The 14,563-nt window shown below is 45.9% G+C and overlaps 1 protein-coding gene across 6 annotated transcripts in view; it reads right to left on the bottom strand.

Moving 5' to 3' along the window:
* Window positions 1-14,563, bottom strand: part of sfxn3 (sideroflexin 3) — a 59,761-nt gene that overhangs the window by 18,213 nt on the left and 26,985 nt on the right. For all 6 annotated transcript variants that reach the window (XM_038821557.1, XM_038821558.1, XM_038821559.1 and 3 more), the window contains exons 5-7: window positions 12,903-12,978; window positions 9,414-9,499; window positions 1,943-2,070 (exon numbers count right to left, since the gene is read on the bottom strand). In XM_038821557.1, the coding sequence (XP_038677485.1) occupies window positions 1,943-2,070; window positions 9,414-9,499; window positions 12,903-12,978 (290 nt within the window). The remainder of the gene's footprint in view (window positions 1-1,942; window positions 2,071-9,413; window positions 9,500-12,902; window positions 12,979-14,563) is intronic.

Genomic DNA, 14,563 nt, shown 5'->3' with positions numbered 1-14,563 from the left:
AGTTTCCATTTTCTCTCCGTGTCTGCGTGGGTTTCCTCCGGGTGCTCCGGTTTCCTCCCACAGTCCAAAGATGTGCATGTTAGGTGGTATTGGCCATGATAAATTGTCCCTTAGTGTCCAAAAGGTTAGGTGGTGTTACTGAGTTACAGGGATAAGGTGGAGGAGTGGGCTTAAGCAGGGTGCTCTTTCCAAGGGCCAGTGCAGACTCCATGAGCCCAATGGCCTCCGTCTGCACTGTAAATTCAATGAAATTTTTAAATTGCAAATGGATTATTTAATTGCTCACACTGAGGGAAGTTTTCCACGAGGTTTTGACAAGTATCCAAGTCAAATAGTAATTTTAATACTTGAACAAAAACTATCATCTCCCCAACCCCTTACTATCCTTCACGGTTGCGTTTAGGCACTCTGCGGAGACCTTGGTTGATTTTGTCAGTGCCGCTCCGAGTTGATCCGGCAGCAGACATTCCAGAATGCCAACCCAAACTGTCAAGAAACAGGAAATTAAACTCATTGCAGCCATAGGTTTGCTGATGCAGGAAGTAGATAAAATATCACAAGGGTGTAACAGGAACTGACCATCTGCAATTGAAACTAAAAGTGCAATGCTGGGGCAGAATGGAGACAGGTTTATTCTGCATTCAGTCAGGCGATACATGAAGGAAGTGCGTTGGATGCTGCTACTAGTTGACCAAAACCCCAAACTGCTCATTTTCTCGTCTTAATCCGATTGTGGCGTAACTGTGCTATAAAGGTTTGTGGTAAGACGAGGCCTAAGAACCTGGATCGTACTGCGCCCCTTCCCATCCCACTTTACAGATGAAAACATACGCTGAAAAATCCACGGTGACATGCCACCTGCTTATGCTGGTTTCGTGCTTGGGGGTGTGCTGCACGACAAACTGGTTTGAGTGCCTATGTCTAACAGGGTGTAAAACGCAGACCAGCACGGAGCCCAATTCCAATGCAAATCCTGGGCCTAATTTGGGTTTCAGACCCTGCTCCCGTATTTGACACTGACCAACCGCGCTGCAGTCAACTGTCCAGAGCCTAAAGCACCTAACGTAGTGTTCCTCGAAGCTGGAGCTTGCAATAAAAACATGGGGGCGGAATTCTTCGCTCCCGCGATAAATCGGGAAGGCCGTCGTGAACTCGGCCGAGTTTCACGACGGCTCGGAGGCCGCTCCTCGCACCTTATTCACCCCCACCCAGGGGGCTAGGAGGGGCGCTCCATAACTCTCGGCCACCGGGCCTTGACACTTGCGTCAAGGCGGCGCGCCGAGAATGACGCTGCGGCGGCGCCTAAGTGACATCAGCCGCGCATGCGAGGGTGGCCGGCTCCAACCCGCGCATGCGCGGTTGTCGTCTTCCCCTCCTCTGCCCCGCAAGACGTGGCGGCTTGATCTTGCGGGGCGGCGGAGGGGAAAAGAGTGCGTCGCTTTGAGACGCCAGCCCAAGCACGGCCGTGGTGCTCACTCCCCTCTCCGCCCCCCACAACGTTCAAACGAGGATTCGGCGCCCATGTTCACGACGGCAGCGACCAGGTGTGGTTGCCGCCGTCGTGAACCGGTCGGCAGGCCACTCAGCCCATCGGGGCCGGAGAATCGGCAGTCGCCGTGACAAAAATGGTGAGCGGCCATTCCTCCGAGCCGGGGAGGGGGGGTGAGAGAGAATCGGGGTGGGGGGGGGGGGGGTGGTGGTTTGTCGTGAGTCGCCCGGTCCTCCCGTGATTCTCCCACCTGGCGTGGGGAGCGGAGAATCGCATCCGGGGAATAGCATCCGAATATCTCAATGCAGTGCCATGGGAGAACCCTGCTGAGTGTGCTTCCCTCCCCCTCCAGTCACACCCGCTCAGGAATCAATCCCCAAAACACTAAGCGTCACAATCTTCAATTTAAAGTAAGGGAAGAGCAACAGCCTTCACAATGGAGTCCTGACTTACCCATGGCAGGTATTGCCATACCAATTCGAGACACCACCACCTGTAAAATGGCCTGCTGTGCTGCCTTGGGCGACTTCCCGAGTCGATTCCCATTGATATCCGTGACTGGAATCCCAAACTTAAGTTCTCTGCAAAAGAAAAAGATAATAAAGGAATAAAGAGATGTGCGGGTTGGGTGGATTGGCCATGCTAAATTGCCCGTAGTGTCCTAAAAAGTAAGGTTAAGGGGGGGGGGTTGTTGGGTTACGGGTATAGGGTGGATACGTGGGTTTGAGTAGGGTGATCATTGCTCGGCACAACATCGAGGGCCGAAGGGCCTGTTCTGTGCTGTACTGTTCTATGTTCTATGTTCTAAGGTGCAAGACGTTATTTATGGAGTGCCAGCACAAATCTATATTTCTGCGCCCAAGCAACAGTGAAGCAATGTGTTCGGAAACTTAAACGTCCCGATGCAGCAGGCACTGGATTTCATCTCACGGAGGATAAATTTGTATTCAAAAGATGGCAAATTCATACTTGGCAGAGTTATCAAACCAGATTTGCCCTCAAATGGAAAGAACAGCGTGCACTTACATAGCACCTTTCCTAACCTCTCAACATCCTTTTCAGCAAAGGAAAGTACTTTGAAATATAGTCATTGATTTCGGAAACATGGCTGCCAACAATGCGAAGATTGACCAGATCCTCGGCTTATATGGTTGGTTGAAGGGTAAATGTTGGCTGGTTGAGTTCCCCTGCTTTTCTTCAAATAATGCCACCCAAGTGGACAGACAGGACCTCAGTTTAACATCTCATCAGAAGTTTAGCATTTCTCCGGTGCAGCACTCCCTCATACTGTCGGCTCAGACGGTGTGCACAATGCACAATGAGCTTCTGACTCGTATGTGAAAGTGCTATGACAGAGGTAAGACAAATAACTTTAATCAACAACCCAATTTACCCAGCGCTACCGATCAATTATGCTCTTATTACAAAAAAACAACCTCAACACAATTTGTGTGGAGTAAGAAAATAACTTGGGAAGTAGATTGGGTGGAGTTACAAAGTACAGCGAGAGTTAATCTCACTAAGAAGCTGAATTAACCCACATCTGCCACTGAAGGTGGGTAGAAATAATGGGTGGGATTCTCCATTGGCCGACACCGGAGTCGGGAAACGTGATTGAGCGGAGAATCTCGTGTGAGGCGAAAATCATGGCCGCCGCCGGTCAGAATGCCATGTTTGCGCCAGTGCCTCGACAGCAGCATCAATGCGTTCTATTATTCGAGTGCAGTAAACGATGTTGGCATACCATTAACGGGCCTGACCCGGTATTCGCCTGGGCCCCAGGGATGCTCCGCCTCCACCAGGAGGAATTACTGACCCTCTCACAGGCATTGCAGCCCTCCATAGGTAGAAGACCCCTCCCCCCTCCCCTCATTCACCTGAGGAAGAAGCTGCGCTCCGAAAGCTCGTGTTTGAATCAAACCTGTTGGACTTTAACCTGGTGCTGTAAGACTTCTTACAGGAAAATAGGCACTGTTGGACCTGGCTCTTGGAAAAGAGGTGTGCCAAGTAGATCAAGTGTTAGTCAGAGAACATTTAGATGACAGCGATCATTGTATCGTAAGGTTTACGATGATGATAGAAAAGGCAATCCAGAGTAAACATAATTAACTGGAGAGTGCTGACTTCGAAGGGGAAAGAATGGAGCTGGGTCGGTTCAACTGGAACAAAAGGTTGGCGGGAACAACTGTAGCTGAACAATGGGCTACCTTAAAAACAGAAATAGCCTGGACACAGTCAAAGTATATTTCCTTAAAAGGGAAAGGTAGGGCAAACAAATCCAGAGCTCACTGGATGAAAAAGGAGATACAAATTAAGAAAAGGTGTGCTCATGACAGGTGTTAGGTAGAAAATACAATTGAGAACCAAGAGGAATACAGAAGGTGGTTTCCTCCCGCAGTCCAGGGATGTGAATGTTAGGTGGATTGCAGTGATAAATTGCCCCTTAGCGTCCAGGAATGTACTGATTCAGTGGGGTTATGGGGATAGGACGGGGGAATTGGGCCTGGGTGGGGCCTATCAAAGGGTTGGTGCAGACTCGCTGGGATGAATGGCCTCCTTCTGCAGTGCAGGGATTCTATGATTCTACGAATAGTTATGCTTAAAAATGGGCCACTTTAACCAGGCTTTCCTGAGTTAAGATAGAGTAAGTTCATTAAATACAAAAAACATGAAGAGGAAGGGGGCATAACTATAAGGTTCAGAGTGGGAGATATAGGAGGGATGTCCGAGGTAGGTTCTTTACTCAGAGAGTGGTTAGGGTGTGGAATGGACTGCCTGCTGTGATAGTGGCGTCGGACACGTTAGGAACTTTCAAGCGGTTATTGGCTAGGCACATGGAGCACACCAGAATGGCAGGGAGTGGGATAGCTTGATCTTGGTTTCAGACAATCCTCGGCACAACATCGAGGGCTGAAGGGCCTGTTCTGTGCTGTACTGTTCTATGTTCTATGGGGAGATGAAAAAGTGCATTTGAAAAGCGAAGAGGAATTATGAGAAAAGACTTGCAGCCAACATAAAAGGGAATCCCAAAGTCCTCAAGGACATATAAATAGTAAAAGGGTGGGAAAATAAGGAGTAGGGCCCATTAGGATCCTCAAAGGGATTTTATGCATGGAGGCTGAGGTACTAAATGAATACTTTGCATACATCTTTACCAAGGAGGTAGATGTTACCCAGGGCATGGTGACAGACGTGGAAACTGTCACTGGAAAGGTTCTAAATTGATAAGGAGGAAGTGTTGAATAGACTACTGAAAATTAACACGGCATGCATAGAAGGAGAATGAAGGAAGTGAGAATGGATATTGCAGGGGCACTGGCCAGTCATCTTCCAGTCATCTCTAGAATCAGGGGAGATGCCAGAGGACTGGAAAATTGCAAAAAGATGTGTAAGGATAGCCCCAGCAATTACAGGCCAGTCGGTTTAACATCAGTAGTGGGCAAGCTTCTAGAAACAATTATTTGAGATAGAATTAGTAGTCACGTGGAAAAATGTGGATTGATTAGGAACAGCCAGCATGGATTTCCGCCGGGTGGGAGAATCGCGGGAGGGCCGGGCGAATCATGCCACGCTGCCCTGGCACCCCCACGCGATTCTCCCACCCCCCCCCCCCCCAAAATGGCGTGTCACGCTTTGCGACAGGCCGCTCGGAGAATCGCCGCTCGCCGCTTCTCGCCGCGCCAACCACATTTGGTTGAGAGAATAGGCGGCGAGGAGCGGCCTCCGACGCCGGAGTGAAACACTCCGGGTTTCACTCCGGCGTCGGCTGTTTGCCTTCCTTTGGGAGAATTGCGCCCATTGTTTAACTAACTTGCTGGAGGATTTTGAGGTGGTAACAGAAAGGATCAATAAGGGTAATGCTGTTGATGTGGTGTACATGGACTTTCAGAAGACATTTGATACAGTGTCACACAACAGCCTTGTGAGAAAAGTTATAGTTCATGGAACAAAAGGGATATTAATAACAATTACTAATCTCTATTGTCACAAGTAGGTTTACATTAATACTGCAATGAAGTTTTGTGAAAAGATATAAAATTGACTGAATAATAGAAAGCAGAGAGTAACGATCAATGGATATTTTTTTGACTGGAGGAAGATCTGTAGTGGTGTTCCCTCGAGGTCGATCTTGGGACCATTGCTTTTCCTGGTGTCTATTCATGATCTAGATCTTGGTGTGCAGGGGACAATTTCAAAGTTTGCAGATGATACAAAACTTGGAATTATTGTAAACTGTGAAGACGATAGTCTAGAACTTCAAAAAGACAAGTTGGTGGAATGGGCAGATGGTGGCAAATGAAGTTCAATGCGGGGAAGTATGAGGTGACACATGTTGGGAGGAAGAACATAGAAAGACAACATAAAATGAAGTGTAAAATTCTTAAAAGGGGTGCAGGAGCAGAGGGACATTGCATATATGTGCATAAGACATTAAATATGGCAGGATAGGTGGAGAAAGCAATTTTAAAAAGCATATAATATACTGGGATTTAGTAATAAGGGCACAGAGTACAAGAGCAAGGAGGTTATGCTGAATTTATACAAGTTAGAGCTCAGCTGGAATATGGTGTACAGTTCTGGGCGCTACATTATAGGAAGGATGAGAACACATTGGAGCGAGTGCAGAAGAGGTTTACAAGAATGGTTCCAGGGATGAGAAACCAGTTATGAGGATAGATTGGAGAGGTTTGGACTGTTCTCCTTGGAGAGAAGAAGGCTGAGTGGAGATTTGATAGAGCTCTTCAAAATGTTGATGAGGCTGAGCAGAGTAGATGGGGAGAAGCTGTTCCTGCTCGTAAAAGGATCGAGAATGAGGGGGCACAGATTTAAAGTGATTTGCAAAATAAACATATGTGACACAAAAATAACATTTCACAAACAGGTGGTTTGGGTCTGGAGTGCAGTGCCTGGAAGTGTGGTGGAGCCATTCAAGAGGGCATTAGATGATGACTTGAATAGAAACAATGTGCAGGGGTACAAGGAAAAGGTGGAGAAATGGCACTCGGTCATGATGCTAATTAATAGAAAGCAAAGAGTGGGGATTAATGGGTGTTTCTCTGGTTGGCAATCAGTAGCTAATGGTGTCCCTCAGGGATCGGTGCTGGGCCCACAATTGTTCACAATTTACATACATGATTTGGAGTTGGAGTTGGCAATGTGTCCAAGTTTGCAGATGACACTAAGATGAGTGGTAAAGCGAAAAGTGCAGAGGATACTGGAAGTCTGCAGAGGGATTTGGATAGGTTAAGTGAATGGGCTAGGGTCTGGCAGATGGAATACAATGTTGACAAATGTGAGGTTATCCATTTTGGTAGGAATAACAGCAAACGGGATTATTATTTAAACAACAAAATATTAAAGCATGCCGCTGTGCAGAGAGACTTGGGTGTGCTAGTGCATGAGTCACAGAAAGTTGGTTTACAGGTGCAACAGGTGATTAAGAAGGCAAATGGAATTTTGTCCTTCATTGCTAGAGGGATGGAGTTTAAGACTAGGGAGGTTATGTTGCAATTATATAAGGTGTTAGTGAGGCCACACCTGGAGTATTGTGTTCAGTTTTGGTCTCCTTACTTGAGAAAGGACATACTTACACTGGAGGGTGTGCAGAGGAGATTCACTAGGTTAATCCCAGAGTTGAAGGGGTTGGATTATGAGGAGAGGTTGAGTAGACTGGGACTGTACTCACTGGAATTTAGAAGGATGAGGGGGGATCTTATAGAAACATTTAAAATTATGAAGGGAATAGATAGGATAGATGCGGGCAGGTTGTTTCCACTGGCGGGTGAAAGCAGAACTAGGGGACATAGCCTCAAAATAATGCGAAATAGATTTAGGACTGAGTTTAGGAGGAACTTCTTCACCCAAAGGGTTGTGAATCTGTGGAATTCCTTGCCCAGTGAAGCAGTTGAGGCTCCTTCATTAAATGTTTTTAAGGTAAAGATAGATAGTTTTTTGAAGAATAAAGGAATTAAGGGTTATGGTGGTCGGGCCGGAAAGTGGAGCTGAGTCCACAAAAGATCAACCGTGATCTCATTGAATGGCGGAGCAGGCTCGAGGGGCCAGATGGCCTACTCCTGCTCCTAGTTCTTATGTTCATTTGGAGTGCCGCTACAGGTACGATGGGCCAAATGGCCTCATTCTGCACACTGCAACAATTCTGTGACTCTGTAAAAGCATGGATGTGAATAGATTCAACTATAATATTCAAAAGATAATTAGATAAATACTTAAAGGGAAACAAATTTACAGGGCAGTGGGGGAAAAGCAGGGGATTGGGACTAAATAAATACTTTGATCAAAGAGCTGACAAAAGCATGAACTGCCTTCTATATCGGTCTATGATTATAAAAATAAAAATGATCTTAAAATTCAAGGGCCAATTTTAAACTTAAACTAAATTGGCAGAGGAGTGTTGATGTATCGATTACATACTAATGCCGATAATTTCTGCTGGGGCTCCCACAATCTCCCAGTGAAAAATTGTTGGAAACACAAGAGAAGATGGCACAAACAGTCTTTTTTTCACTGGGTTTCCTGCCAATCCGATGGAAGGAGATTTGGGAAACCATGCAGAATTTCCAATCCCAAGTTTGGAAATTCCCAAAATGTTCCCAAATGCTTTAGAAATTGATCCGATTTGTTAGGTGTAAACCACTATCACTGGAATTGCAAAAAAATGCCAGCCTTGCTATCGTGCCGGTATCAATTTTTGCCCGAGTCAGAATGTGTGGGGTCGAACCCCACTTCATGACTTTAGAGACATACAATTTATGCTAAATTAAGCATTGAGGCAGTACGACCCTGTACCCCTTTAAATGGGGCTGGTTTAGCACACTGGGCTAAATAGCTGGCTTTTAAAGCAGACCAAGGCAGGCCAGCAGCACGGTTCAATTCCCGTACCAGCCTCCCCGAACAGGCGCCGGAATGTGGCGACTAGGGGCTTTTCACAGTAACTTCATTGAAGTCTACTTGTGACAATAAGCATTTTCATTTCATTTAATTAAATGAGATGTTAAACCGGTTTACTTTGCCTACCTGTATATTGGTTCAGGTCAACGGCATTATTTAAGGAAGAGTGGGAAATACTCTAGTCCAGCATTGAACTCTCAAACAAACTGGGCAGCACGGTGGCCTAGTGGTTAGCACAACCGCCTCACGGCGTTGAGGTCCCAGGTTCGATCCCAGCTCTGGGTCACTGTCTGTGTGGAGTTTGCACATTCTCCCCGTGTCTGCGTGGGTTTCGCCCCCACAACCCAAAAATGTGCAGAGTAGGTGGATTGGCCACGCTAAATTGCCCCTTAATTGGAAAAAATAATTGGGTAATCTAAATTTATATTAAAAAAACTCTTAAACAAACTTGGTAAAAATGGAATAACTGATCATTCTCCTCTTCCTTGGAATGTCGCACATTGTGCTCTAAAGCAATTTAAACCATTTAAGAGAAGAAATAATAAGATGCCAATCTTTCTTTCGCTGTATGACGTCCAAATAACAATATTAGATTCTGGTCCAAAAAGATTAACCATCTTTATCTCCTAAAGATGCTTTGAATTGTGGAAATTCTGTATTTAAGATTTGAATACAACTAGAACTCTACTTTCATTAAATCATCTAATGTGCCTTCCCCCTTTTCAGCAAGCTGAGAAATTATAAAACTGCACCTTAGTGATGATGGTTGCCATTATAGGCTTGTAAACTCTACCTTTTCTCTTCTATCCTCTATTCTGGATTAGTAAAGGGCCGTCTTTTTCTCCAGCCTGCGGCTCTGACAAAGGGTCAGAAGTACAAACAGCCTTCTCTTTATTCACAAGTTGATTACCAGTGTTTTCTAGTTTTATGTCAGATTTACAGCATTTGTAGTTTCTGCGCCCAACGCCCCGCCCACCGCCCCGTATCTGCGACTTTCATTTTGCAATGGTCTTACCTCTGTCGCATGAGGGGGATATTGATACAGTTGGCAGCAGCTACTGCGGCAAAGGGCACAAAACGTGCAACCAGGGGGGGCAAATGCTGCAGGAAAGAAGGAAAACAAGAACACCGTTAATCTTTAGTGGATCACGAACTATATCAAATCTGGCAAGACCTGTTCCAAGAAACCTATGATCATTCAGTCCTGTCTTCAAAAGGAAGCTCCAGGGAGGGAGTCACTGGTCTGCACTGCTTATCTCCTTTCCTTCCCACACACAAGTTAGAATCACAAGTTAGAATCTCGCTCGTCACCTGCACAGCTTTTCTCGCGACATTGTACAGCACTCTGGCAAAATAAATCTGCAGGCATGGCCTATACACTCATGCTGGTGGGGCAGGAAAAAGTCGACAACGTCGGGAATCCCGAGGTCGTGGCGTCTTTTAAAAATGGCGCCCCAATCTCCGATGAAAAATACAACCTCCACCCCCTCCCCGGCACCCTGTAAAGGGAGAAACCCCCTCGCGCCACACCACAGACACTGGAAACCTTCCCGGACAGTGGCAGGGTGCTGTCTGGGCATGTCCCTCCCCTCCAGGGGCCATAACTACCTGTGCAGCCTCCCCCCCCCCCCCCCCCCCCCCACCACACGGGTACCCTCCGCCTGGTTCCAGATTTTCTTTTAAAACCTCGCCAACGTGAGGGGAACAAAAATGCAGGGAAGTCTTTTCATTGCAATGATAAATTTATTCAAATGAAGTTCCCAACCTTTCTGGGCAGGAACCTCGTTACGTCACTGGTGGGGGACAGGGTGGAATCTGAAAACAAGATCTTGCCGGCAAGATTGTCGTTTTCTGACTCTCGCAGGATTTTGCACCCACATCGCCGTTTGCCCCTGCGGGAAACACAGTGCCAAAATCCTGGCCACAGAATCATACAGAATACAAGGGAAGAGGTCTCTGCGGACTCTTTGAAAGAGTTACCCAATTAGTCCCACTCTTCTGCTCTTTCCCCACCGGCCTCCAGGATTTTACCCTTTCAATTCCAAACTCAATTCCATCTTGGAAGTTACTCCTGAATTTTCTTCCACTAACCAGCAGGCAGTATGTTCCTTACCTCACTGTTAAAAAATTATCATCCTTGGTTCTTTTGTCAATAATCTTAAATCTGTATTCTGTGGCTACCCACCCACCAGTAGAAAGAGTTCCTCCTTATTTACTCTATCCAACCCTTGACAATTTTGAATAGCTCTATTAAATTTCCACTTAATCTATCCTGCTGTGAAAGAACAAACTCAGTTTCCCCAGTCTCTCCACATGATTAAAGTGTCTTGTCCCTAATCATTCTCACCCAAAAATTGGTTTTACGCCAGGGTAAGATTTTCTGGGGAACTCCCACTGGTGGCCGTTATGGCCGACCACGAAACCAGCGTGAAACTGATTTGCATCCGATAAAGATCCAACCAGAATCTTCCCATGCCCGGTTTTCTGCGACGCCAGCAGAAAAGCACACCAGTCCTGAACGCATCTACAACAACGTGGCATGCAGAATAATGCCCGGGGTTGCCTCCTTAGTTCGGGACAGAGGCCGCCAGCAACCTTGGTGCCTGAACACCATTGAAGTGGAGGGGGGAGGAGGGGCATACACATGTAGTATCCTCCAGATGCAATGTCATCGAGGAGGTATTGTCACGTGAGTGTCCCTTTAAGAAAGGTTGTGTTTTACCACATGGCTTGTAGCACGGCTTCAGTGATGTAATTTGTGGGTGGAGCTGGGCAGTAGCTGTCAGGTGAGAGGGGGCTAAACTTTTGGTTTCATTTCCGGTTTGTTTTTTAGACTGCAGAAGAATAAACGGTGTTGGGAAGCACTGCGTTGAGCTGCAGGAAGTTTTCCCTGTTTTATTTTAAAGCTGTTCCAGTGAACGGAAAGCACATAGAGTGTGGCAAATTGCCTTGGTAACCTTAAAGCTCGAGTTGCTTTCCTGAAGGAGTTTTTCTGAATGAGTTTTGAATCTGCTGGTTGGAGACTGGATCTCAGGGAAAGGAACGGTCCCATTCAAGTGAGATTACAGTGTGCTGGGCCACGCCCTGGAAAGGGGTTTTGGTTTTATTGGATTTTGTATTGAATTGGAACAGCTAAGGGGGATTCATTAAGAGTTATATACATAGATTACTGTGGCAGTTGTGTGTTTTTCATGTTTGTAATTGAGAACAAATTCTTGCTGTGGTTTATGTATGTTAACTACATTCTTATAATAAACTTTGTTTTGATAAAAGTGCCGAGGAAGTCTGATGAATCACACACAGGCTCTTGTGCTCATCTCCAAATTGAACATAAAAGTTATAGGTTAGATGAGCTTCATAATACACTTTGGAGTTTCTACGCCGTGGCCCATAAGAGTATCTTCAAGGTCAGGTGTTTCCTGGAGATCCATATTCTTTCTTCAGGAGGTCCAACTTCTCCCTTCAATGGTGGATCAGTGAGGTGGATGCCATTTTCAATATGGCAGGGATATGCTGGCAGGATATTACGGCATCATGCCCATCCCACCACAGAATACATAGCTAAACCCCCGGTGCATAATTAATTAAGGTCGGGGCCGTAAGGTATGGCGTGGTTTCCCTAACCTCTGCAGCAGGAACCACTCCAAGCTTTTACCCCCACCACAGAACGTCGTTCCAGATGGGAGAATTCCACCCAGGGCCTCTGTTTTGATGAAAATTCTTAAATTTAGTCTCACAAAGATTAAACTGCATATTAAAGTATCAGACTGGAGTTAGTATGAAAGTGGCAACATCAAAGAGGTCTGTTTTAAAAATTTTAATCGATCCTGACCTTGTATCAATTAGTTTTAAAGGTGAAATCATGCCACCGATTCCAATTATGACCATCCATCAACTATGTTTTTGACTTATTGTGTGTGTAGAAGACACTGAACTATACTTACAATAGTCTTTGTTCCTTTCAGAATTCAATGGTCAAAAGAATAAAGTCTCTTGTTTGCTTTACTCAATTGGGTATATGGAATAATTACAGGAATCCTCACTTATTAAAATTATCGGCCCACATGTAGGTTTGAAATATAATCCTTCTGAGTAGCATTATTGTCACCGATTCTATCAACAAGGCTTCCTAAGTCTTAACTCTACCCATCTGTCCCAGTCAAACTTATTAGTGATTGGTGTAGCGTTCTTCAACACACTGGGTAACAGGTTTGCACAATTTACTGTCTGTGCTACCTTAATAAGTATAGCTATGTTGCGTTAAACCACCTGAACAAAAGCTGGTAGAACTGCAGCACCCCTTGTGACAATAGTGCGGCCGTATGGTGGGGAGTAGCAAATTCCATATTTCTGGCCCAGTGATCATGAAGGAACCGAAAACGCAGACAGTATGTTATGCAAAAACGTTAACCAATGTGTTACAAAAAGTAGAAAATATGTTTTCAAACTGTTAAATTAGTCAACAGTACTGCAGGGTTTAAACCAATTCATTTATTAAGATTACCTTAGTGAGGGACTTTAGCCCAAGGGCTGTGACAACAGCACCAGTTGTTGCACTGGCATATGCGGTACCCAGTTGGCTGTAAAGAATTACAAAGAAAAGTAAATATATGGAATGAATATAGAACCATTCAAACTTCTCAAAGTTAGAGAATACCCTGACCAAGAGGGGCGGCACGGTAGCACAGTTGATTCACAGCACCAGAGCCCCAGGTTCGATTCCCGTCTTGTGTCACTGTCTGTGCGGAGTCTGAACGTTCTCCCAGTGTCTGCGTGGGTTTCCTCCGGGTGCTCCGGTTTCCTCCCACAGTCCAAAGATGTGCAGGTTAGGTGGATTGGCCGTGATAAATTGCCCTTAGGTTAAGTGAGGTTACTGGGACAGAGTGGTGGTGTGGGCTTAAGTAGGCTGCTCTTTCCAAGGGCCGGTGCGTGCTCAATGGATCGAAAGGCCTCCTTCTGCACTGTACGTTCTAGGATTCTAAGATTTATTTTAAGTTGGCTTGGTTTTGGAATGGAGTGGCACATTGTTCTTTCGAACCTGAACTTTAATTCCTCCCAGAACAGAAGGTAGGTGTCTTTTCATTATATCAAGAGACCGGTGAGGAACGAGTTTGGCAAGTCTGAATCCAGTCCTAAGTGAGTAGAGAAGCCACCATTCAAAGTTGTCCACACTCAGCACGAACGAGCAATTTTAGACCGAGGTGCCTTGGCTACATAAAGTACGGTTAAGGTAATGGGTATTATTAGATCAGCATATAATACTGTTCATTCTAAGTTGGCAGTATGCCAGAATGAGCAAGAGACCAAGTCCAGTCACTTTTTTTTTAAAGCAAACCGATGATGCACACAAGTTATTTTCTCTGATTTACACGTGTTCTTCTATATCCCAATCGATTATCACAATTCAGGCTGGACAAACACCCGAGTTACAAATTTTAAAGGAACCTCAGAATCACACTAACTAGTGTGCAATTATTTTTTTTCCCATGCAACACTGTATGGTAAAGCTCACTTGCTGTGGTAACATGCATTTTTACATGCGATGGTTGCAGTGTGGAGCTATGACTGAAGTTCCAATGTTCTTTCCATCACACGGCTGACCAGGAATTCTCCCATTCTTACTACATGCTATTGGAATGTGTTGGAAGGGTTTTCAATCTGATACCCAACCTATTTGGCCACGTTATGAACACACCTTCCTTGGCCATCGAATTCTGGGGTCGGACTGGAACCCAAAGCTTCCTGCCCAAAAGCAGGAATGCTATTCACTGCACCATTCAGCTGAAGGTCATATATAGGGCATACCTCACAAGGATGAGCCGGCTCTTGGGGGGGGGGTGGAGGATGTCTGTGAGCAGTGCAGGATATATGTACGTATGTTTTGGTCCTGCCTGAAGTTGGAGAGGTAATGGAGGGAGGTCTTTAGCATCATCTCGGGGGTACTACATGGAACTCGGTCCCCTAGAAATCATTTTTGGGGTGTCGGACTGGCCCGAGCTGCAGGCGGGTGCGGGGGCAGATGTTTTAGCCTTCGCCTCGTTGATTGCCTGGAGGCGGGTCCTGTTGGGCTGGAGGTCAGCTTCTCCACCATATGCCTCGGCATGGCGGGGGAACCTTCTTGACCCTGGGGTAGGTGAAATGTGAGCTCAGGGGGACTGTTTATCA

This window comes from Scyliorhinus canicula, chromosome 16 (assembly GCF_902713615.1).
Source record: "Scyliorhinus canicula chromosome 16, sScyCan1.1, whole genome shotgun sequence".
Taxonomy (NCBI): domain Eukaryota; kingdom Metazoa; phylum Chordata; class Chondrichthyes; order Carcharhiniformes; family Scyliorhinidae; genus Scyliorhinus; species Scyliorhinus canicula.
The sequence above is the reverse complement of the archived record's forward strand: the minus strand, read 5'-3'. Positions and strand labels throughout refer to the sequence as shown.